Source organism: Micromonas pusilla (assembly GCF_000151265.4).
Source record: "Micromonas pusilla CCMP1545 genomic scaffold MICPUCscaffold_18, whole genome shotgun sequence".
Classification (NCBI taxonomy): domain Eukaryota; kingdom Viridiplantae; phylum Chlorophyta; class Mamiellophyceae; order Mamiellales; family Mamiellaceae; genus Micromonas; species Micromonas pusilla.
This window is the reverse complement of record NW_003315899.1, coordinates 345294-365261: the sequence shown is the minus strand read 5'-3', so window position 1 is coordinate 365261 and position 19968 is coordinate 345294. Positions and strand designations below refer to the sequence as shown.

Sequence of the window (19968 nt, the reverse complement as noted above, 5' to 3'; positions counted from 1 at the left end):
CTCGGCGCCTTTCAACTCCAACTGACGCCTTTCAACTCCACCCCGATATCATCGCTCGTATAGAACGCCCCCGACGAGAGGACGGAGCGAAGAGTGCACTGGCAGACGATGGCGATGTGCGACGGGTTCATCACGGACGCGCTGATCCGCCTGTCGCGCGCGTGCGCGGACGCGCACGCGGACCCGAGGGTGAACGAGGCGCTGCCGGACGACCCGGACGGGTTCAAGAACGTCCTCAGGGCGGACATGGAGCGCGAGGACGAGGAGAAGGCTGAGAAGGCTGCGAGGGAGAATGTCCAAAAAGAAGACGACGGCGGCGGCGGCGGCGGCGGCGGCGGCGGCGACGACGGCGGGGAGATCGCGCCGCGCCCGGACGCGGCCGGCATGCGCTCGTTAAACAAGACGCGTCTCAACGCCGCGGTCGAGAAGCTGCACCCGGACTGGGGCGCGCCCGAGGCTCCCGAGGGCGGGTGGCCTGAGATCACCCCCGCGAGTCACGGCAGGCGCGTTCTTTCTACTCGCACTGGTCCCCATACGACCGCGTCGGCGTGGTGAACGCCGATCCTTAAGGACTTTTGTTCCTGGCGTGTCTCTCCGCCCAGGGTCCCTCGGTTTCAATCCCCGCCCTATGACGCCTTTCAAATCCTCTTCTGACGCCTTTCAACTCCACCCCGACATTCGCCGGCAGGCTGCACGCGTCGCTGTGGGACCCGGTCGGGTACGAGGCGATGCTGAAGTCGAAGCGACTCGGCGGCGCGGACGCGGATTCGAATTCAAAAACGACAGCGACAGGTGCTACGGATGGTGGCGGCGGCGGCGGCGGCGCGCGCGGCGGCGGCGGCGGCGGCGGCGCGCGCGGCGGCGGCGGCGGCGGCGCGCGCGGCGACGACGCGCGCGGCGACGACGCGCGCGACGCGTCGTCGTCGAGCGCCGCGTCGTCGTCCGATCGCGATCTCGGCGATCGCGACGACGACGGCGACGACGCGGTCGATTGGGCGAGTAGATTGGACGCGCTCGATTGGGCCGCCGCGCGCAGGCACGTTTGTCCCCCGCCGATTGGCATCTCCACCACGAACTTCGAGCGCCCGTCGGGGCGCGGGCCGCTCGGGGTGTTACACGTCGCCGCCGCCGTCGGGAGGGTGTTCCCGAAGCACCTCGCGGCGAAGATCGCCGTCTACGCCATCAACGCGTTGGAGGAGATCGCCACCGCGGCGCGCGGCGACGGCGATGCAAATTCAAAAACGACAGCGACAGACGCCGAACCTCCCGCCGAACGTCCGTACCGGCTCTTGTTCGACGCCCAGTGCGTCTGGGACGCCGCGCTGACGCTCGCGATGTGCGGCGGCAAGGGCGCCAAGGCGTGTTACCCCGAGGTGCGTTCTATGTCACACTGGTCCCCATACGACCGCGTTCGCGTGGTGAACGCCGATCCTTAAGGACCTATCCCGGCGTCTCTCTCCGCTCGCCCCACGGTTTCAATCCCCGCCATCGACGCCTTTCAACTCCGCCTACTGACGCCTTTCAACTCCACCCCAACGTCGCTCGTATGGAACGACCCAAAGGGCGACGCCGCGAAGCCCGTGCTCGCGGACGTCGCGGCGTCCGCGACGCTGCCGCTCGCGACGAACGCGGCGAAGCTGTACCTGTGCGCGGTGCTCGAGGCGTGCGCGGCGGAGCTCGTGGACGCGGCGTTGGAAGCGGCGGCGAAGGCGACCAAGGCGGGTGCGGTCGCGGCGCGAGCCGGTAAGGGCGTCGACGCGGGGAGTAAAAAGAACGGCGGCGGGAGCGGGTCCGGGTCTGGGTCAGGTGCGTTCTATACAAAAGTTTTTCACCCATTGTCCGGTTTCAACATTTGATCGTTTCCCCTTTCAACTGACCGGTGAACCGTTTTTGTATGGAATGGCCCTCAGGGTCTGGGTCCGGCGCGAGCAGAGATACCAAAGGGGACCCTCCGGGGACGTGTAACATCGTCATCGAGAAGTGGGAGGGATCGCCGGAAGCGCGCGAGCGGTTTAAGACGCACTTTAAGATTCGCGACGTGACCAAGTTTGAGAAGGTTTTGAATCGCTTCTGCGAACGGCAAAAGCTGGACGTCGAGACGCAGCATCTCGCCATCTCTCTCGACGGCGAGCACATCGACGGCGCGGTGGAGTTGTCGTGCTGCGCGGACGACTACGACCTGCGAGACGGCGCGATCTTGTACGCGTGCGACGGAAACGTAAAGCACCAGCGCATGTCCTCTCTGCGGTGCGGCCTGCGGTATGGGGGGGAAAAGACCGCCGCCGCGAGAGAAGCCGACGGAAGAGACTCGGCTGAAAAACCCAAAAAAGCACACGCGGATGAAAACGCGGACGTCATCAACGCGGACGAAGAAAGTATCATCGTCGCGCTACCGTCGCACCTCGCGCTCGCGCTCCGCGCGGACGAGGAGCTCGGCGCGCAGACCGCGGCCGGGGCGGCGATGCCGTACGCGGGCGTCTCGTACACGGCGCTGTTGGACCTCTACGCGCCCAAGCAAGCGCCGCTGGCGTCCGGGTGAGACAGACTGCTTCCCATACGACCGCGCGCGCGCGGTGAACGCCATTCCTTGAGGACTTTCCCCGTCGTCGCTTTTCACCCGCACCTCCCTTTCAACGTACGTTTGACCGGTGATACGCGCGACTGACCGACGCGTTCGCCCGCCCGCCCTCGATCGATCGATATCCATAGGAAATCGTCCAAGACGGCTCAGCGGAAAAAAGCCGACGCCGCGCTCGATAAGGAATGGGAGAAGGCGCTGCGTAAGAAGGCGAAAGAGGCCGAGGCCGCGCGCGTCAAGAAGGAAGAGAAGCTGCGCAAAGACCGCGAGAAGGAGCGACGCCGGGTGGAGAAGGAGGCGCTGCGGCGCGAGAAGGGCGATAAGGGCGCGAGAGGATCGCCCGGCGGCGGCGGCGGCGGCGGCGGAGGTGAGACTGCTTCCCATACGACCCCGTTCGCGATGTGAACGCCGTTCCTTAAGGACTTTTCCCGTCGTCACTCTTCACCCGCGCTTCCCTTTCAACGTTTGACCGGTAAGACGTTCGACTGACCGATCGCTTCACCCACGCAGGCGGGTCCTCCGGGGACGGCGGCGGCGCCCGGTCGGTCGATCCCGCCGCGGCGCAGCCGGAGGTGGTGCAGCTCATCGCGTCTCGGTACCGCGAGCGCATCATCGCGAAGGAGAAGGCGGGCGGCGGCGTCGGGGAAGGCGGCACCGGGATCGGCGGCACCGGGCGATCGATCCTTCGGTGCGCGGCGGCGACGCCGCCGTGGTGCGAAGGGGTAGTAGGAGGCCCCGACGCCACTTCCGCGTGCGCGTGCGGAGAAGTCATCCCCGAGCTCTCCGACGCGTTCGCCGCCGTGGAATGCCTCGCGCCGTTGTCGTGCTACGCGGTGTTTCGATGCGAGCGCGGGTGCGTCTACGCGACGCACGTGCGATGCTTCGAGGACTGGTGCCTCGCGGGACGCGCGCTCGGCAGCGGCGGCGCCGATTGGGACGAGCCGCGGCGGATCCTCGAAGCCATGTCGAAGAGCGAGCCGGACGCGCGTGTCCCGCCGGAGCACGTGGTGGACGCGGTCGTCGCGGCCGCGTGCTACTTCAACAGTGTGAACGTTTCTTCTAACGATTCGAATTCGAACGCCGCCGACGCGGCCACGAAAAAGGCGACGTGTCTGACGCCCGGGTGCGGCGGGACGTTGACCTCGGGCGAACGCGTCGAGAAGGGCGTCGCCGCGAAGGACCTCCTGGTCGCGCCGCTCGAGCTCGACGCGGCGGAGAGAGACCGTCGTGAGCGCGTCGGCGACGCTCTGAGCGCTTCCGACGGCGGCGAGAACGGGGGGGTCTCCTCTCCCGGGGGCCCACCGTCGAGCGCCATCGAGCCCGCGCCCGCGCTCACCGACGAGGAGTTCCTCGCGCTCGCTGCGAAGCGCGCGGCGGAGGAAGCGGAAGCGGAGGCGAAGCGCGAGGCGGAGGCGGAGGAGAAGCGGCGTCGGCTCGCCGCGGCGAAGGCGAAGGCGACCGCGGCGGCCAAAGCGGCGAAGGAGAAGCTCAGGGCGGAGCGGGAGGCGATTCAGCGCGAACAGCAGGAGCTGAAGGCGATGAAGGAGCGCGCGAAGCGCGAGCGCGCGGAGTTGGAGGCTCAGAGGAAAGCCGAGAGCGAAGCCGCGCTGCTCGCCGCCGCGGAGGCGTTTTCGGAGCAAGAGGAGGAGGAAAAGCGCGCGGCCGCGGCGCGAAAGGAAAAGCAGAAGGCGAAGAAGGAGCGGCGGAAGCTGGAGAAGCGCAATGCGGTGGCCTCTGCCTCCGCGGCGGCGGCGGCGACCGACGGCGGCGTCTCCGCGGAGCCCGCGCCGGCGGCGCCCGCGGAGACGTCGCCGCCGACGTCGCCCGGTTCCGCCGCGAGAGCTCGCGACGCCCGGGATCCCGCGTCCCCCGGCGGCCGCGTCGAACGCATGGGCGGCGGAAATGCAAACGCGCGCGGACGCCGCTCGCTCATCGAGCGACTCCGCGCCGCGCGAAGGGTGTACGTCACCGGACTCCCCGCCGTGGACGCCGCGCAAGCGCTGATGGCGTTCTTTTACGATCAGGCGCGTTCTATACACTGGTCCCCATACGACCGCGTCGGCGTGGTGAACGCCGATCCTTAAGGACTTTGCCCGGCGCATCTCTCCGCCCAGGGTCCCTCGCTTTCAATCCCCGCCCTCGACGCCTTTCAACTCCAACTGACGCCTTTCAACTCCACCCCGACATTCGCTCGTATGGAACGACCCTCAGCTCGCGCCGACGCACGGCGAGAACGTCCTCAGAGAAGGCCGCGTCCGCGCCGCGCCGAACCTCTCAGGGTCCGACGGCGACTCATCGCGCGCCGCGTTCGTCGCGCACGTCGAGTTCTCTACCGCGTCCGCGGCCGCCACCGCGCTCCGGCTGGACGCGCGCGCGCCGGACGGGTCGCCGCTCGCGTTGAGGCCGTCGCCCGACGCGCCGCGCGCGTTTTCCGAGCCGACGCGCGAGGTGAGACTGCTTCCCATACGACCCCGTTCGCGATGTGAACGCCGTTCCTTAAGGACTTTTCCCGTCGTCACTCTTCACCCGTGCTTCCCTTTCAACGTCTGACCGGTGAGACGTTCGACTGACCGATCGCTTCACCCACGCAGGTCACCGACGCGCTCGACGCCGCGATCGACGCGGGGGTGGTGTCCCCCGCGGACGTCGACGACGACGCGTGGGAGGCGCTGCACCTGTGCACGACCGAGGCGGCGACGTACGCGCTGGGGTTGATGCTCAAGACGGGCGTCGTGGGGGACTGGAGGGAGGGGTTGCCGGAGTGGAGCAGAGTCGGCGGGTGCGACAGGCGCGTTCTATCTCACACTGGTCCCCATACGACCGCGTCGGCGCGGTGAACGCCGTTCCTTAAGGACTTTCGTTCCCGGCGTGTCTCTCCGCCCAGGGTCCCTCGGTTTCAATCCCGACACACCTCGACGAAGGCCTTTCAACTCCGCTTCTGACGCCTTTCAACTCCACCCCGATATCATCGCTCGTATGGACCCTCGACCCTCACAGCGCGTTCGTCGCGGCGTTGGAGTGCGCGGAGGTTGGTCTGCACGTGAAACGGCACGGGCTCCAGGCTGTCGGCACCCTGCAGGGCATACCGGGCGGCGCGCGATCCCCGGGCGCGGCGCGCGCGTCCCAGTCGCAGTCGCAGTCGCAGTCGCGCGTCGTCGGGGTCGGGGCCGGGGTTGGGGTCGGGTCGTCGCCGGTGGAGCACGTCGCGCGCGCCGTCGAGCGCGCGCGCGTCGACTTCGACGCGTTCGTCGCGAACGCGAACGCGAACGCGAACGCGGCGCGCTACGACCACGGCGTCGCGCAGACGACGACGACGACGACGACGACGAATTCGCCCCCGCCCCCGCCCCCGCCCCGACCCGCGGTGGTCACGACGCACGCGCACTGCGAATGGATCACGAATAACCCGGACGTGCGCGCGCGGTGGTCCGACCCGGATCCGCGCGTCGGCGGTACATGCGTCAGCTGCGGCGCGTGCGTCCCCGAGGCGCACGGACCGGACTGCGAGGTCCCGGCCGCGGCGCCGGGTCCCGCGGACGGCGCGCTCGCGATTCTGGGGCCGACGTGGCACCCCCCCGCGATCTGCCGCGGGATCGGATACCCGAGGGCGTTCGAGCGCGCCCCGCCGGACCCGCCGCCCGCCGCCGCGCCGCCGTCGTGGCCCGGCGCCACCGCCGCGCGGACGCGTCAGAGCGTCGCGCCGCCGCCGCCGGGATTCGTCGTCGGGATCCACGCAACGCGCGCGCCTCCCCCCCAGGGGCCGCCGCCGCCGCCGTTGGGGGACTGGGCGACCGCGAGGACCGACGCGCTGACGCGGACGCCGCCGCCGCCGCCGCCGCCGACGCGCGCGCCGCCGCCGCCGCCGCCGCGCGCGCCGCCGAGTCATCATCAACATCATCATCATCAGGCGCCGCCGCCGCCGCTGACGCACTCCAGCGTCGTCGTCCCGCCGCCGCGCGCGCTGCCCGTCGCGCTGACGCACTTCGGGGACGACAGCGACGACGACGACGAGGACGTCTGCCCGATCTGCGCCGAGTGCATGGATGACACGGACAAGGCGTTTTTTCCGTGCGCGTGCGGGTTCCAGTTTTGTTGCTTCTGTTACAACAGGATGAAGGAGGACTTCTTGGAGCAGTTTCGGTGCCCGGCGTGCAGGGCCGCGTTCGGGGAGGAGGGAGAAGACGGAGAGCGCAGCGACGACGACGGCGACGACGACGATTCCGATAACCGCGAGGAGGAGTGACGAGGAGACGCGAGACGGCGCGGCGCGGCGTTTTTCCTCGCGTACGTCGCGTATTTTTTTTTACATGGTAAGTTCGATGTGTTGGCGTTTTCTCGCCACGCGGTCTAATCGCGCGGGACACCGCGCGCGACGCGACGAACGCTCACGAGAGCGTGCCCTCGGCGAAGTGCATCAAACACTTCACCTTCGCGGTTTCGAAATCCGCGTCGGAGATGAGCTCCTTCTCTCGCATCGCCTTCAGCGCGCCGATCCTCGACTCCAACAGCATCGCCTGCAGCTCCGCCGTCTTCGCCCCGGCCTGTGCGTCGTTGACGCCGCCGCCCGGGGATTTCGAGCGAACCATTCTCGCCGACCCCGTGCGACCCCGCGGAACCGCCCCCTCTTTCCTCTCCCTCGGCTTCGCCGCCGCGCGCGGCCGCTTCGCCGGCGGGGTCACCCTGTGGACCTTATTCCTCTCGTACAGAATCTCCCCGGCCTCTTTCACGAAATTCACCGGTCTTCGCTTTTGCAACCTGCGCGCCGCGGGGGCGAGAGGTGGAGCGGGGCGGAGCGGTCGTCAGAAGGAAGGAAGGAAGGAAGGATCCGAAGACGAAGCCGCGGCGAGAGAAAAGAAAAAGAAAGGCGCCGAAAGAATAAAAGAAGCGTCGCACCCGAGACGTCGAATGAGATCGTCGTACGCCCGCGCGGCGCTCTCCGCGGTGTCGAAGTTCCCCGGGGCCCTGTGCGCGACGCCGTCGTGGTTGACCTGCGCGCGCCACGGCCTCGCCGCGTTCGATCGCGGGTCCCCGGGAGCGCGTCTCGTGATCCCGATGAAGCCGTGCGAGTCCTGCGAAAGGTCGTTTCGATACGTCGAGAAGCTCAGCCTTATCAGCACGAGCGTGACGCAAAAGAATCTATGCGCGAAACTATGACCAGAAATTATGACAGAGCGTATAAACCCAAAACGCGTGAACGTGCACGTGACGCACGATGTATCTGTTGTTCTTCTTCCCGCTGCCGGGCGCGCCGTCCGCGTCCTGCGCCTGCGCCTGCGAGCGCGGAGGGAGGGTCAGCGCGGGGTTCGGGGTCGACGCGCGGGAGCCGCGCGGGTCGCTCAGGATAAATATCTAGTATGCGGCGACGAATGCTCCAATCAAGCGTCCGCGCGATCCGCGACTTTTCGTTTCGGCCAAAGGTCGCGCAAAACGTTATGCGTGTTCCCTGTCCGCTAGTTCTGCGGCCGGGGGTGGGTGACGCGCGGTCGATCGAGCGACGCACCTGTTCGCTGCCGGGATCCGAGGGCTCTTCCCGCGGCACATCTGCCGAGGGACTGTCTGCCATCGCTCTTCGAAGCGCCGGCCGCGCGTGCCTGCGAGGGAGGGAGGGAGGGATGGAGGGATCGCGCGGGGTGAGAGCGCGCGGGGTGAGAGCGATTTCACGCGGTCGTTGGAATTGGAAGGAGCGACCCGCGCGACGGCCAACCGGGGGGGGGGACGCCATCGCGCGCGCGCGAGCGACGTCGCGCGAGTGATCCGCGTCGAGACGCGCGAAGTGGATCGGGATCCGCGGAATGGCGACGCGCGAGACGATCGAGTCTTACCTCGGCGAGCTGCGCCCGAAAGCGCGCGACCTTTGTGCGCTTCTCCTTCTGTACCGGGGATCTTCTTCGTGTTCTTCTATTTGTGCGCGGGCTTCTCCTAAATTCGGTTTTTACCACTTAAGAAGCATCAATTGCGAACTAAATGCGAACTAAATGCTCATACAAACATTTTTTTTTCATCGACTCGTGAAATTGACAAGTATGCGCGACTGAGATACGGGTCTTCTCTTCTGTTTTTTTTTCCCGAAAAAATCGGGGCGGAGCTTGTGTTAAAATTATGCTGACTAAATGCTCATACAATTTATTTTTTCTCCACTCGTGAAATTAACAATTATGCAATTTAGGGTTAACAATTATGCGTGTGGAGCTTGAGTTAAAATTATGCTGACTAAATGCTCATACAATTTATTTTTTCTCCACTCGTGAAATTAACAATTATGCAGTTTAGGGTTAACAATTATGCAGTTTAGGGTTTATGGTAGACTAAATACTCATAGGGCTAAGGATAATTGATTCGACGGCAACCCCAAGACCGAACGAATCTGTACGGCAAACGTATCAAACGTAGGCAAATCAAGCGCAAACGTAGACGGTCGGTCACCCGCCCCGCGGGCCAGGTTTCAAACGCGCAGAAAGGCCTCGACGCGGCGTCCGCGCGTCCCCATCCATCCCCTCGTCGCCGTCCCGCCGCCGCCGCGATGCCATCGCGCGCGGAAGAAGTCCTCGAGGAACGGCGCGCGCCGCGCGCGCGGTCGCGCGGGCGGGGGACCGACCGACGGGGAAGGCGCTCGTGCATACAGTATGGGCACACGGGCAAATAGTATGAAATGTTTACACTCGTACGATGAAAACTACCGCACCGCGATGAGCGTCACCACGAACGTCAACGTCGCGTCTCCCGGGATCTCCGGCGGCGACCCGCGCTTCCCGTACCCGAGCTTCGGCGGAACCACGAGCTTCCGTCGTTCCCCCACGCGCATCCCGTCCACGCCCTGGTCCCATCCTTTGATCACCTCGCCCGCGCCAATCGTGAAGCCGAACGCGTCCGAGGCGTCGAATTCGGTCCCGTCGGATTCTGATGATGACGGTCGACGACCGTTCCATCGTTCAAAGCGACGTCGGGGTGGAGTTGAAAGGCGTCAGTTGAAGTTGAAAGGCGTCGAGGTGTGTCGGGATTGAAAGCGAGGGACCCTGGGCGGAGAGAAACGCCGGGAACAAAAGTCCTTAAGAAACGGCGTCCACCACGCCGACGCGGTCGTACGGGGACCGGTGTGAAGACAGAGTTCGAACGCGCCCAAGGTGCCCACGTAGCTCACGACGACGTCGTCGCCCTTCCCCGCGACGCGCGCGTCGTCGTCGCCCGCGCGAAGGATCTCGTGCCTCAACCGCTCGTCCTCCGGCGGCGCGAAGTCGCACCCCGGGAGCGCGAACGACTGCCCTCTCTGCGTCAGCTTCCCGTCTTTCACGCCCTTGGCGAGCGCTTTTTTGATCAGCGTCGCGTTGGAGATGTCAAACTCTCGCTTCAGGAACTTCGCGAGCGCGACGCGCGAGCTCCCGGTCGGGTCCGACAGCGTCGTTATCGCGTGGACGATCTTGTCGAGGACGGTCTTCGGAGGCGCCATGGCGGGCGGTTCGCGGGCGGGCGGGTCGCCGGGTCGGCGGTGGGGTCCCGGACGCGCGCGCCGAAGTGCGGTCGTCGACCGAATCCATTCGACGTTCCAGTCGCGAGCGTCTTCATTCGTCCCTGTCACTAGTGTCGTCGTCACACCCGAGAGCGCGCGCGACGGCGATGGGTCCTCGTCGCGCGCCGCCGCGCGCGCTTCCGCGCTCGCTCGCGCTCCTCCTCCTCCTCCTCCTCCTCCTCGGCGTCTTCCCGCGTCCCGCGCGCGCGCTGCGGCCGAACGCGCTGCGACCGAGGCTCCGCGCGTCGCCGCGGAACGCGCGAGCGCACCTCGCGCGTCGCGTCCGCGCCCTCGACGCCATCGCGTCGACGGAGGAGGACGCGCCTCCGCCGCGCCCGCCGCCGCCGGCGAGGTTCCTCGCGCAGCGGCTGGACCACAACGACCCCGCGGAGTCGCGGACGTGGCGGCAGCGGTACTTCCTAAACGACGCGTGGTTCCTGAACGACGCGCGGCCGAGACGGCGACGGCGTCTCGGCGAGGAGGAGGATGGAGATGGCGAGCAGGACGCGTCGGCGTCGGACGCGACGGAGGACGCGAAGAACACGTCGGCGACCGCCGCCGCGCGCGCCTCCCCGGCGATCGTGTTCCTGTGCGTCGGCGGCGAAGGCCCGGCGCTGCGCGCGACCGTCGTCACGATCGGCGACGCGCACTGCGCGCTCGCGGTCGAGACGGCGAGGCGACGGAACGCGCTCGTGGTCGCGCTCGAGCACCGCTTCTACGGCGCGTCGCAGGTGCGAGCGAACGCGAACGCTTCGCTTCGCGCGAACGTTGCGTTGTTGGTTTTTTTCACCCATCTATTAGGTTCAACGTTCGATCGCGTCCCCTTTCGACTGACCGATGAAGATGTTTTTACCGACTCATCAATCTCCTCGCGCGCGCCTCCCCGCAGCCCACCGGAGACTTATCGACGGCGTCGCTCAGGAGGTACCTCTCGTCGTCGCAAGCGCTCGGGGACATCGCGCACTTCGTGACGCGCGTGAACGAGATGTACGGACTTTTCGGCGACGACGTGCGCTGGATCGCGTTCGGAGGCAGCTACCCGGGCGTGCTGGCGTCGTGGTCGCGGCTCAAGGCGCGTTAGAGTCCATCTGACACTGGTCCCCATACGACCGCGTTCGCGGGGTGCACGCCGATCCTTAAGGACTTTTCCTTCCTCGCTTCTTTCAACGTTCGACCCCACGCACGCACGACGCCTATCAACTCCGACCGACGCCTTTGAACGCTCACCCCGACGCCGCCTTTGAACGTGAACGTTCTCTTTTACCGCGCCGGTCCCCGCGCGACCGCGTTCCTCGAGGACGGACCTTCTCTCCCGCGCCGCGCGCGTTTGTTTCTCTCCGTCGATCTGTGTCGTCCATCCGATGAAGGATCCTCCACGTCATCAAAAACCTGACCAATCGCATCACTTCCCGCCATTTCCACGTCATCCATCGCGCAGTACCCGCACCTGATCCACGCGGCGGTGGCGTCCTCCGCGCCCGTCCAGGTGCGTTCTATACAAACGTTTTTCACCCATCACCTGGTTTCAACACTTGATCGCTTCTCCTTTCAACTGACCGGTGAACTTTTTTTGTTGGAACGACCCTCAGGCGTCGCTCGCGATGCCCGGGTACGACGCCGTCGTGGGCGACGCGCTGCGGGCGTCGGTCGTGGGCGGGTCGGACGCGTGCGCGGACGCGGTGAGGGCGGCGTTCGACGCGATCGGCGAGATCATCGCCGATCCCGGGGGAAGCGAAGGGCGGCGGGGGCTGGAGAGAAAATTTCGGCTCTGCAGCGACGAAAAATCGCCGCTGGACGACCCCGCGGACGTCGCGGAGGCGATCGCCGCGCTCACGGAGATCATCCCCGCGCAGTCGAACGACCCCGCGTGCGACAACGGCCCCGTCTGCGACATCGCGCGCGTCTGCGCCGCGATGCTCGACGAGGGGAAGGGACGGGACGCCGTCGATCGACTCGCGTGGGTCGCCGCCGCGGCGTTCTCCGGGAGCGAAGTCCTTAAGGAACGGCGTTCACCACGCGAACGCGGTCGTATGGGAACCAGTCACGACGACGACGACGTCGTCGACGACGACGACGTCGATGACTGCGTGGACGTGAGCCACGCGAAGACGCTCGCGCGCCTGAGCGACGAATCGCTCCCCACGTTCGACACCCCGAAACAGGAGGACGACTACGGGTGGGACCGGTCGTGGCAGTGGCAGACGTGCGCGGAGTTTGGGTTTTATCAGACGTGCGAAGACGCGTCGTCGTGTTTGTTTCGCGCGCCGGCGCTGTCGCCGCCGCCGCTGTCGCTCGCGTCGTTCGTGGACGTCTGCGTCGCGGTTTTCGGCGCGAACGCGTCCGCGGTGGCCGCCGCGCCGGGGATCACGAACGAGCGGTACGGCGGGTGGAGGCCCGGGTCGACGCGCGTGCTGTTCGCGTCGGGGTCGATCGATCCGTGGAGGGCGCTGTCGCTGACGCCGGATCGAAGCGTGAACGAAGAGTGGTTGCCGACGATGATGGTGGAGGTACGTTCTATGATATCTCATCACACTGGTCCCCGTACGACCGCGTCGGCGTGGTGTGCGTCGATCCTTGAAGACTTTCTCTCCCGCGCGCGTTTGCGTTTCTCTCCGCGCGGCCGCCCCTCGGTTTCAACGCTCGACCCTATGACGCCTTTCGACTCCTCCGACCGACGCCTTTCGACCACTCCGCCCACCCCGTCGCTCGCTTTGAATGAAGGGCGCGTCGCATCACGCGTGGACGCACCCGGCGCGGGCCGGCGATCAGAAGAGCGTCGTGGACGCGAGGGAGGCGATCGCGGCGAGAGTGGACGCGTGGTTACGAGAAGGGCCGATGGATGAGGAGGAGGAGGAGGGGGAGGAGGACGCGGCGCGGGGAGCGCGAGGAGCGCGAGGAGACGTTCGTTTCGTGAGAGATGTCTCGTGATGACACACACGTTCGTTCGTTTCGTTTGCGCCGGAGACGTCGTCTCCTTCGTTCGTTCGTTCGTTCGCGCGCTCCCTCCCACTTCTCTCGTCACAGCTCCCCCAGCGCCGCCTTCGAGTTCGCGGTCCCCCTCGCCAGCAGCGCTTCCTGCGCCGCCGCAACATTGGCGGCGTCGCCTCTCCACGCCTTCAAAACGCTCGACTGCAACGCGCGTCCGTACGAAAACGACAGCGCCCACGGCTTCACCGCGGGCAGCTTAGGGTCGTTCCATACGAGCGATTGTCGGGGTGGAGTTCAAAGGCGTCAGGCGGAGTTGAAAGGCGTCGAGGGCGGGGATTGAAACCGAGGGATGAGCGGAGAGAAACGCCGGGAAAAGTCCTTAAGGAACGGCGTTCACCACGCCAACGGGGTCGTATGGGAACCAGTGTGAGATAGAACGCGCCTTATTCATCGCGTTCAGATGCGCCGTCGCCTCCTCCTCGCTCTGCCCGCCGGACAGGAACAGAATTCCGGGCACCGCGGGCGGGACGACGCGCTGCAGCGCGCGGACGGTGAGCCGCGCGACGTCCTCGGTGGACGCGCCGCCGTCACCGGCGTCGGCGCCCGCCGTCGCCATGTTGGGCTTGAGGATCGTGCCCTGCGGGGTCGCGCGGGGTGGACGTTGAAAGGGAACGGGGCGAACGCGTCGGTCAGTCGCGCGTCTCATCGGTCGCACGGGGGCCAGCCGGTGTGAGGAGAATAGCTAAAGTCCTTAAGGAACGGCGTTCACCACGCGGACGGGGTCGTACGGGGACCAGTGTACGGTACGACGCGCCTCGAGCATCACGCCGTGGTCGCTCAGGGATTTGAACACCGCGGCGAGGACGCGCTCCGTGACCGCCGCGGACGTCTCCACGTCGTGCGCGCCGTCGGTCAAGATCTCCGGCTCCACGATCGGGACGAGGCCGTTCTTTTGGCAGATTGACGCGTACCGCGCGAGCGCGTCAGCGTTCGCGCGCACGCACAAATCGCTCGGCTTGCCGCTCGCTCTGTCGATCGACAACACCGCGCGCCACTTCGCGAACCGCGCGCCTCGGGCGTAGTACCCCGCGCACCGCGCGTCGAGGCCGTCCAGACCTTGCGTCGCGGTCTCGCCGTCGAGACCGCCGTGGAGCGGCACCACGCCCGTGTCCACCTTGACGCCGACGAGGACGCCCTTCGAGGCTGCGAACGAAAAAAGCGCATCGAATCGGTCATCAGTCGAAATAAGGCGTGTCGCGATCAAACGAGCCCCAAGTATCAAACGTTGAAACCGCGAGCGGTGGGTGAAAAACGACAGCGATCGTTCGTCTCCTCAGAACGCGAATAAATAAACGACGCGTTCGGACGCACCCAAGACGTCGACGAACGTCGTCCCGTCCGCGGCGCTCTGCGCGAACGTCTCCTCGAACGTGATGACGCCCGAGCAGAACGTCTCGAACCCCGGGGTCGTGAAGAGCAGCTCGCGGTACGCGCGTCGGTTCGGCTCCACGTTCTCGACCGCGATCGTCGCGAACCGCTTGCCGATCGTTCCGGTGCTCTCGTCCGCGGCGAGGACGCCTTTTCCCGGCGCGCACAGCGCGCGCGCGGTGGCGACGAGTTCCGTCGCGTGCGGCGACGACATGGAGCGCGACGCGATGAGAGGGACGGCCGGGGGGCGGGCGGAGGGGGGGGTAGGGAGCGACGACGACGCGGCGGGGGCGGCGCCGGGACGATGGATGTGGAGGCGGAGCGCGTTATCCAGTGTGTTTATGCGCGTCGTTGTAAAAAGTCGGATGAAAACACCGATTTACCTGTACACGGCGAGATGGGCGAGTTGATCGATGACCCGTTCGTTTGACACGGCGACGCGCGTCGTCGAGAGTACAGTAGACCATCGCGCGACATGCAGTACATCCCGCGCGCGTCTCTTCCTCGCGAGGTCGCCGCCGCGCTTCGTTCCCCTCTCCGCGCTCACTCTTTGTTCTGGAACGTGAAGACGATCCCGGAGCTTCCCGCCTCGGGCGCGTCTTCTTGCTTCCCGAAGCTCCGCTCCGCTTCCGTCCGCACCTCCCTCGACCCGGAACGGACATCTTCTCCCGTCCCGTCTGTATCGGTCCGGTCCTTATCGGCCCGATCCCGAACTAGGAGCTCCGACGACAGCCGCTTCAACAGCTTTTCCCGCGCACTCGCGCGATCGTCATCGAAGTCGCTCTCGATATTTTTCATCCTCTCCAGCGCCCCGTGGGCCTCCGCGACCATCTCGAGCATTTCGTCGTCCACGATGGTCGAAGTGTCGACGTCGGTGTTGTTCTCCTCGATTCCTTGAATCGGCGCACGCGTCATCGCGTGCTGCACCTCCGCGGCCTCGATAGCTCTGCACATGCGCTCGGTGATATGCGACAGTCGGGGCCGAGATGCGGCGAGATGTCGGAGCGCAACTGTCGCGAGGTCGTCCACCGTGACGTCGCGGTTCGCATGCGCCCTCGCGGAGGATATCACCGCGCTCCAGCGCGTCTTCACCGTGGAATCGATCGGCGTACACGGATCCGGATCGTCGTCGTTCTCTTGATCGGTACGTGGCGACGGGAGATGCGGCGCCGGCGGCGCCAGCGGCTCCGGCGCGACTTTCGCACTCGCGCCGCTCGGCGCGACGACGGCTGCGGCGGCGCCGCCGCTGCCCTTCGAGCCGTCCGCGTTGCGCTCGAGTAAAACGCCGCCGACGCGTTCGAGGTACGCTTCGTACCACGCGTTCAGCTCGAAATGCGGCGTGAACATTTTTCGCCAGGTATTGTAGAACGTCTTGTAGAACGCTTTCCTTCCGACGATCACTAGCGATAAGAGACCAAAGTTGACGAGCAAAAACGTCATCCCCCACGTCGTGATGTACGCACCCTCTTCCCCGGCGCCCATGTATCGATATATCAAAACGCCGTAGACGATGATGAGGTAGCAGCACACGAGCCAGTACAGCGCGAGGAGGCACCACGCGAGCTTCAACACGCGCGAGGAGCTCGTTTTAACTCTTCGAAGGTATTTCCTGCGCTCCGATCTCATATCATCTTGCGAGAACGTACGCGCCGCGCGTTGCACTGCGGCTTTCTCGTGGTATACGATCCAGCGAAGGACGACGTCGTCTTGGAAACCATCACGGGCTTCATCTCCCTCCGACCGCGACGTGTCGTCTTGAGACGGCTTCGAAGCGTGATGACTGATGTGCTCGCCGAACGCGATCCTATCGTCTCCGCCGATCTTGAGATGATCCCATGGTTTCACGAACGATTCCGAGCCGTCGAAAAATTGAAAATCCGTCGGCCTCGCCGCGGAAAACGCAGCGCTGTTCCGCCACACGAGAGGTGCGTCCCGGTCCGTCGTCGCGACGTCGGCGCTTCGCGCGAGCGCCTCGATCTCGCCCGTTATCTCCTCGACGGTGCGGTACTTTCTTTCTCTGGGCGCATTTCCGCGCAAGGAGGTCGCCGTCGCGATGGCGCTCTGGTACAACCCGCACAGCATGAGCGTGCGCTTCACCGCGCCCGCGAACGTCCCCCCGCGTTCGCTTCCCCCGCGCGCGCCCGTGGCCGCGTTTGTGACAAAGAACTCGTAAAAGGATTCGCACCAGGCGGCTAAAACCTCCGCGGTGTTCATCCCCGCCTTCATCACGGCTTCCTTGTAGTGCGGCACGGAGACGGCGCCGCCGCCCACCGCGAACAGCGAGCTCAGGACGAAACGCACCGGGAACATCATGATCACCTGAGGGCCGTCCCATACAAAAACAGTTCATCGGTCAGTTGAAAGGGACCCACGCGATCGATCAAATGTTGAAACCGGGCGATGGGTGAAAAACAAACTTTTGTAGAACGCACCTGAATCCCGATCACCGCGAACGTGTGCCGGAGGTTTCCTCTCGCCGGGAACGCGTTACACTTCCACTTCGGCGGGAGGAACCGTTTCGTCGCGCGCATCAGCACTTCGCACCCTTCCCCGGGCTCGACGTTCACGCACGCGTCCATGACGTTCGGCGTGCACCCGAGCGCTTCGCGCACGGCGACGCAACACTGCGTCGCGCGGCTCGAGTACATCCACACGCAGATGAGCAGTCCCATGATGTAGATAGACGACTGCACGACAAGGCGTTGCGCGCCCGTGAATTGCGCTGTCGCCGGCGCGAGAAACGCCCTGAAAAACATGTGCGCTTCGCAGTACGCGTGGACGGCGAACTTCGCGAGTGCCCACGCCGCGCGCGCGAAGAGCATCGGACGCGTGAGCCAGAACCAAATCGCCGCGAGGGCGACGACGACGATCGACCGCGTTTTTTCGTCTTTTTTCTTCCCCGCCGCCTCCGCCGTCCGCCGCTCGCGTAACCCTTCGATCGCGTCCGAATGCGACTCGCGCCACGCTGTGACCGCGGTTCTCGCCGCGTTTCTCCCCCGCAACACCGCGTCCGCCATCTCCGGGGACGTCCCCGCGAGGTTCTTCTGAACGAACGTCCACCCGTGCTGCGCGATGTCGTACGGCTCGAACGATTCGTCCCACGGGTTCACGACCCATCCGAACTCGTATATTTCGCATGCCGCCAACACGAGCAGCGTGCACCACGTCCTCTCAACCCTACTCCAACCAACATCGCGCGCGGCTTTCGCGAGCTCGACGGGGACACTGCGTGTCAACACCGCGGCGTCGTGATGGGTCTTCAGCGTCGGCGCGTCGCTGCCTGTCGCGGGCATGGACGCGCACGCGGTCGGCGGACCCGCGGCTTTCAACACCGCCGCGAGCGCGTCGGTGGGGGACCACCCGCCGTCTTTGCCTCGTAACGACACGATGTTCCACAGCATCGCGCGTCGCATCCACCCAACCTTCGTCAGGTTGTTCGTCATCATCAGTTTGAACTCCTCCACGAGGTTCGGGAACGTGACGCCGTCGGGGAGGACCCACGGGAGCTGCGCGGCGTCGTACTTCCGTCGACCGATTTCGTCGTGCGAGACGATGTTCTGATCGGGGGTGATCGGTATTCATCCATCGGTCAGTCGAAAGGGGACTCGATACGACGTTAAAACCGATCGCGGGGAGATATGATACTCGGAAGGGTCAAACAGAGAAAGTCCTGTCCTCACAGAAACGACGTTCAACAAACACGCGAGGTGGGTCGCGCGGGAAGCAGTCGCGCACCTTCACGTCCAGGTAGGCGTACGCAATCGCGGTGCCGACGGCTCTACCGAAGGGCAGGACCGCGGCGGTTTCGGGATACATGTTCCGGTCGTCGCGCCATTCCGTGAGTTTACTTCGGATCGCCTCCATCGGGAACGCGATGAGGAATCGGACGTACGGGAGACCGCAGACTTTGCACAACGTCTCGCCGTTTCGCGTCGCGACCGGAAGCGCCGCGGCGGTTTTTTTCTCCGGCGGCGGCGGTAGGGGCGGCGGACGACTCGAAAACCGACGCCATGTCATCCCGCCGCCTTCGCCTTCGCGTCGATAGATCTTCCGGATCTTCGCGAATGTCATCGGAGCCGGAGCCGGAGGCGCGTTCGAACAGCCCGGTCGCTTCTCGTTCATCGCGGTTTCTCCCTCGTCGTCGCCGTCTCCTTTACGGCTGGTCCGCTGCGAAACCGCGAACAAACGCGGCGCCCAGCCGCGTCTTTGCTTCACGGGAACGAGTCCCACGTTCCCCCTCGAGGAGCGACTCGGAGCCTCCGAGATCTCGACGGCCTCGACGATGGCTCGAGGGGCGGCGGACGCGGACGCGAACGCTTCTCGTTCATCCCCCCCTTCTATTTCTGTGCCATCTTCTCTCGCGTCGCGGGTCGCCGCCCGCGCCGTTTGGACGCGCTTTCCTCTCGCGTCCGACGACTCGATTGATTCGGTCGTCGACAGCTCGTAAAACGTTCGCCCTCCGCGCGAGTACACTTCGACGCCGACGCGACCGCCGCGCGTCACGACGTCGGCGCCGACGGCGTCGTCGATCTCCGCGTCCATCTCGGTCGTCGCATGGTCCACAGCCTCTGGGTCCACCCCCGCGGCGACGAGTCGGTCCGTGGGCATCTTAGGGTCGTTCCATACAAAGCGACGTCGGGGTGGAGTTCAAAGGCGTCAGATGGATTTGAAAGGCGTGCGTCGAGGTGTGTCGGGATTGAAACCGAGGGACCCTGGGCGGAGAAAAAAGCGCGCGGGAAAAGTCCTTAAGGAACGGCGTGCACTACGCCGACGCGGTCGTATGGGCACTCGCGTATGGGACGCGCCTTATCGCACGAGGGCAACCCCGCGCGCGTTCGAGCGTCGCGTTTCAGCGCCTCAACGCGGCGCTCGACCGCGCGCGCGACGTCTGCCGCCGCGGCGTCGCCTTCGACGCCCTCGCGTTCGAGTTCGAGCATCCGCGTCCGCACCTCCAACTTTGACGCCGCCGCCGCGTCGTCGCCTTCGGCGTCGTCGAGAAGCGCGGCGGCGACGGCGTCTTCGTCGTTCGCGCGGTGCGTGGCGTTGAACATGAACTGCATCTCTTGGACGTCAATGTGCCACGTCCAAACGCGTTGGACGACTGCGAAACCCAAGTCGCGGTTTTTCGCGGGGTCGACGAGACGTCTGAGCAGCCTTCGCTTGACGCGCGTCGCTCTCAAGTGAAGCGCGGACGCCAAGAGCAAGGACCCGAAGAACATCGCGCCGACGACGGCGAAAACGCGCCACGTGTTCAGAGCGTCCCCGATGGAAAGAGACGTGAGCTCGCCGAGGGAAACGGTGTCGATCTTGTACTCGGATACGGTCACGTCGGCGACGCGATCGCACAGGCACGTCGCCGCCCGCGCGACGACGCAGCCGCATCCTTCGAATGCTTGCGCGTCGAACCGCCAATAACAACCGAACGCGTTTTTTGGATCTTCCGCGACGCAGTTCGCCCCCGTCCACGACCGCATGCGCATCGCGCCCGCGCGCAAGGAAGGAACCTCGCGCTCCTCGCACCCGTTAAAAA

The 19968-nt window shown here is 65.7% G+C and overlaps 7 protein-coding genes across 7 annotated transcripts; 3 read left to right on the top strand and 4 right to left on the bottom strand.

Moving 5' to 3' along the window:
- Positions 1-108: 108 nt before the first annotated feature.
- MICPUCDRAFT_54739 (uncharacterized protein) lies at positions 109-6821 on the top strand (the record flags this gene model as incomplete). Its single annotated transcript, XM_003064791.1, has 9 exons — positions 109-470; positions 689-1373; positions 1563-1806; positions 1911-2535; positions 2710-2945; positions 3089-4644; positions 4790-5026; positions 5170-5386; positions 5431-6821. 9 exons carry the CDS (start codon positions 109-111, stop codon positions 6819-6821), a joined length of 5553 nt encoding a protein of 1850 aa, XP_003064837.1.
- Positions 6822-6885: 64 nt separating this feature from the next.
- Positions 6886-8501, top strand: MICPUCDRAFT_67817 (uncharacterized protein; the record flags this gene model as incomplete). Its single annotated transcript, XM_003064790.1, has 5 exons — positions 6886-7333; positions 7472-7647; positions 7790-7849; positions 8079-8169; positions 8401-8501. 5 exons carry the CDS (start codon positions 6886-6888, stop codon positions 8499-8501), a joined length of 876 nt encoding a protein of 291 aa, XP_003064836.1.
- Positions 8502-9216: 715 nt separating this feature from the next.
- MICPUCDRAFT_37175 (uncharacterized protein) lies at positions 9217-10076 on the bottom strand. Its single transcript, XM_003064669.1, has 2 exons — positions 9695-10076; positions 9217-9475 (listed from the first exon to the last, which is right to left on the bottom strand). The coding sequence occupies exons 1-2, from the start codon at positions 10020-10022 to the stop codon at positions 9252-9254; spliced, it is 552 nt and encodes a 183-aa protein (XP_003064715.1). The 5' UTR covers positions 10023-10076; the 3' UTR covers positions 9217-9251.
- A 113-nt stretch (positions 10077-10189) lies between these two features.
- MICPUCDRAFT_43678 (uncharacterized protein) lies at positions 10190-11163 on the top strand (the record flags this gene model as incomplete). The annotated part of the gene is made up of 2 exons (XM_003064789.1): positions 10190-10813; positions 10972-11163. 2 exons carry the CDS (start codon positions 10190-10192, stop codon positions 11161-11163), a joined length of 816 nt encoding a protein of 271 aa, XP_003064835.1.
- Positions 11164-11667: 504 nt separating this feature from the next.
- Positions 11668-11976, bottom strand: MICPUCDRAFT_43677 (uncharacterized protein; the record flags this gene model as incomplete). Its single annotated transcript, XM_003064668.1, has 1 exon — positions 11668-11976. One exon carries the CDS (start codon positions 11974-11976, stop codon positions 11668-11670), a length of 309 nt encoding a protein of 102 aa, XP_003064714.1.
- A 1124-nt stretch (positions 11977-13100) lies between these two features.
- On the bottom strand, positions 13101-14652 carry MICPUCDRAFT_45108 (uncharacterized protein; the record flags this gene model as incomplete). The annotated part of the gene is made up of 4 exons (XM_003064667.1): positions 13101-13250; positions 13417-13647; positions 13813-14213; positions 14382-14652. The coding sequence occupies 4 exons, from the start codon at positions 14650-14652 to the stop codon at positions 13101-13103; spliced, it is 1053 nt and encodes a 350-aa protein (XP_003064713.1).
- A 193-nt stretch (positions 14653-14845) lies between these two features.
- MICPUCDRAFT_49319 (uncharacterized protein) lies at positions 14846-18455 on the bottom strand (the record flags this gene model as incomplete). Its single annotated transcript, XM_003064666.1, has 3 exons — positions 14846-16757; positions 16871-17995; positions 18174-18455. The coding sequence occupies 3 exons, from the start codon at positions 18453-18455 to the stop codon at positions 14982-14984; spliced, it is 3183 nt and encodes a 1060-aa protein (XP_003064712.1). The 3' UTR covers positions 14846-14981.
- Between the last annotated feature and the right edge of the window lie 1513 nt (positions 18456-19968).

Excerpts from the sequence above, each read along its gene's own strand:
- MICPUCDRAFT_37175 (XM_003064669.1), bottom strand. The coding sequence starts at position 10,022 with ATGGCGCCTCCGAAGACCGTCCTCGACAAGATCGTCCACGCGATAACG. Across the intron at positions 9,476-9,694 it reads GAGCTACGTGGGCACCTTGG|AATCCGACGGGACCGAATTC; the intron begins GCGCGTTCGAAC and ends CGTCATCATCAG.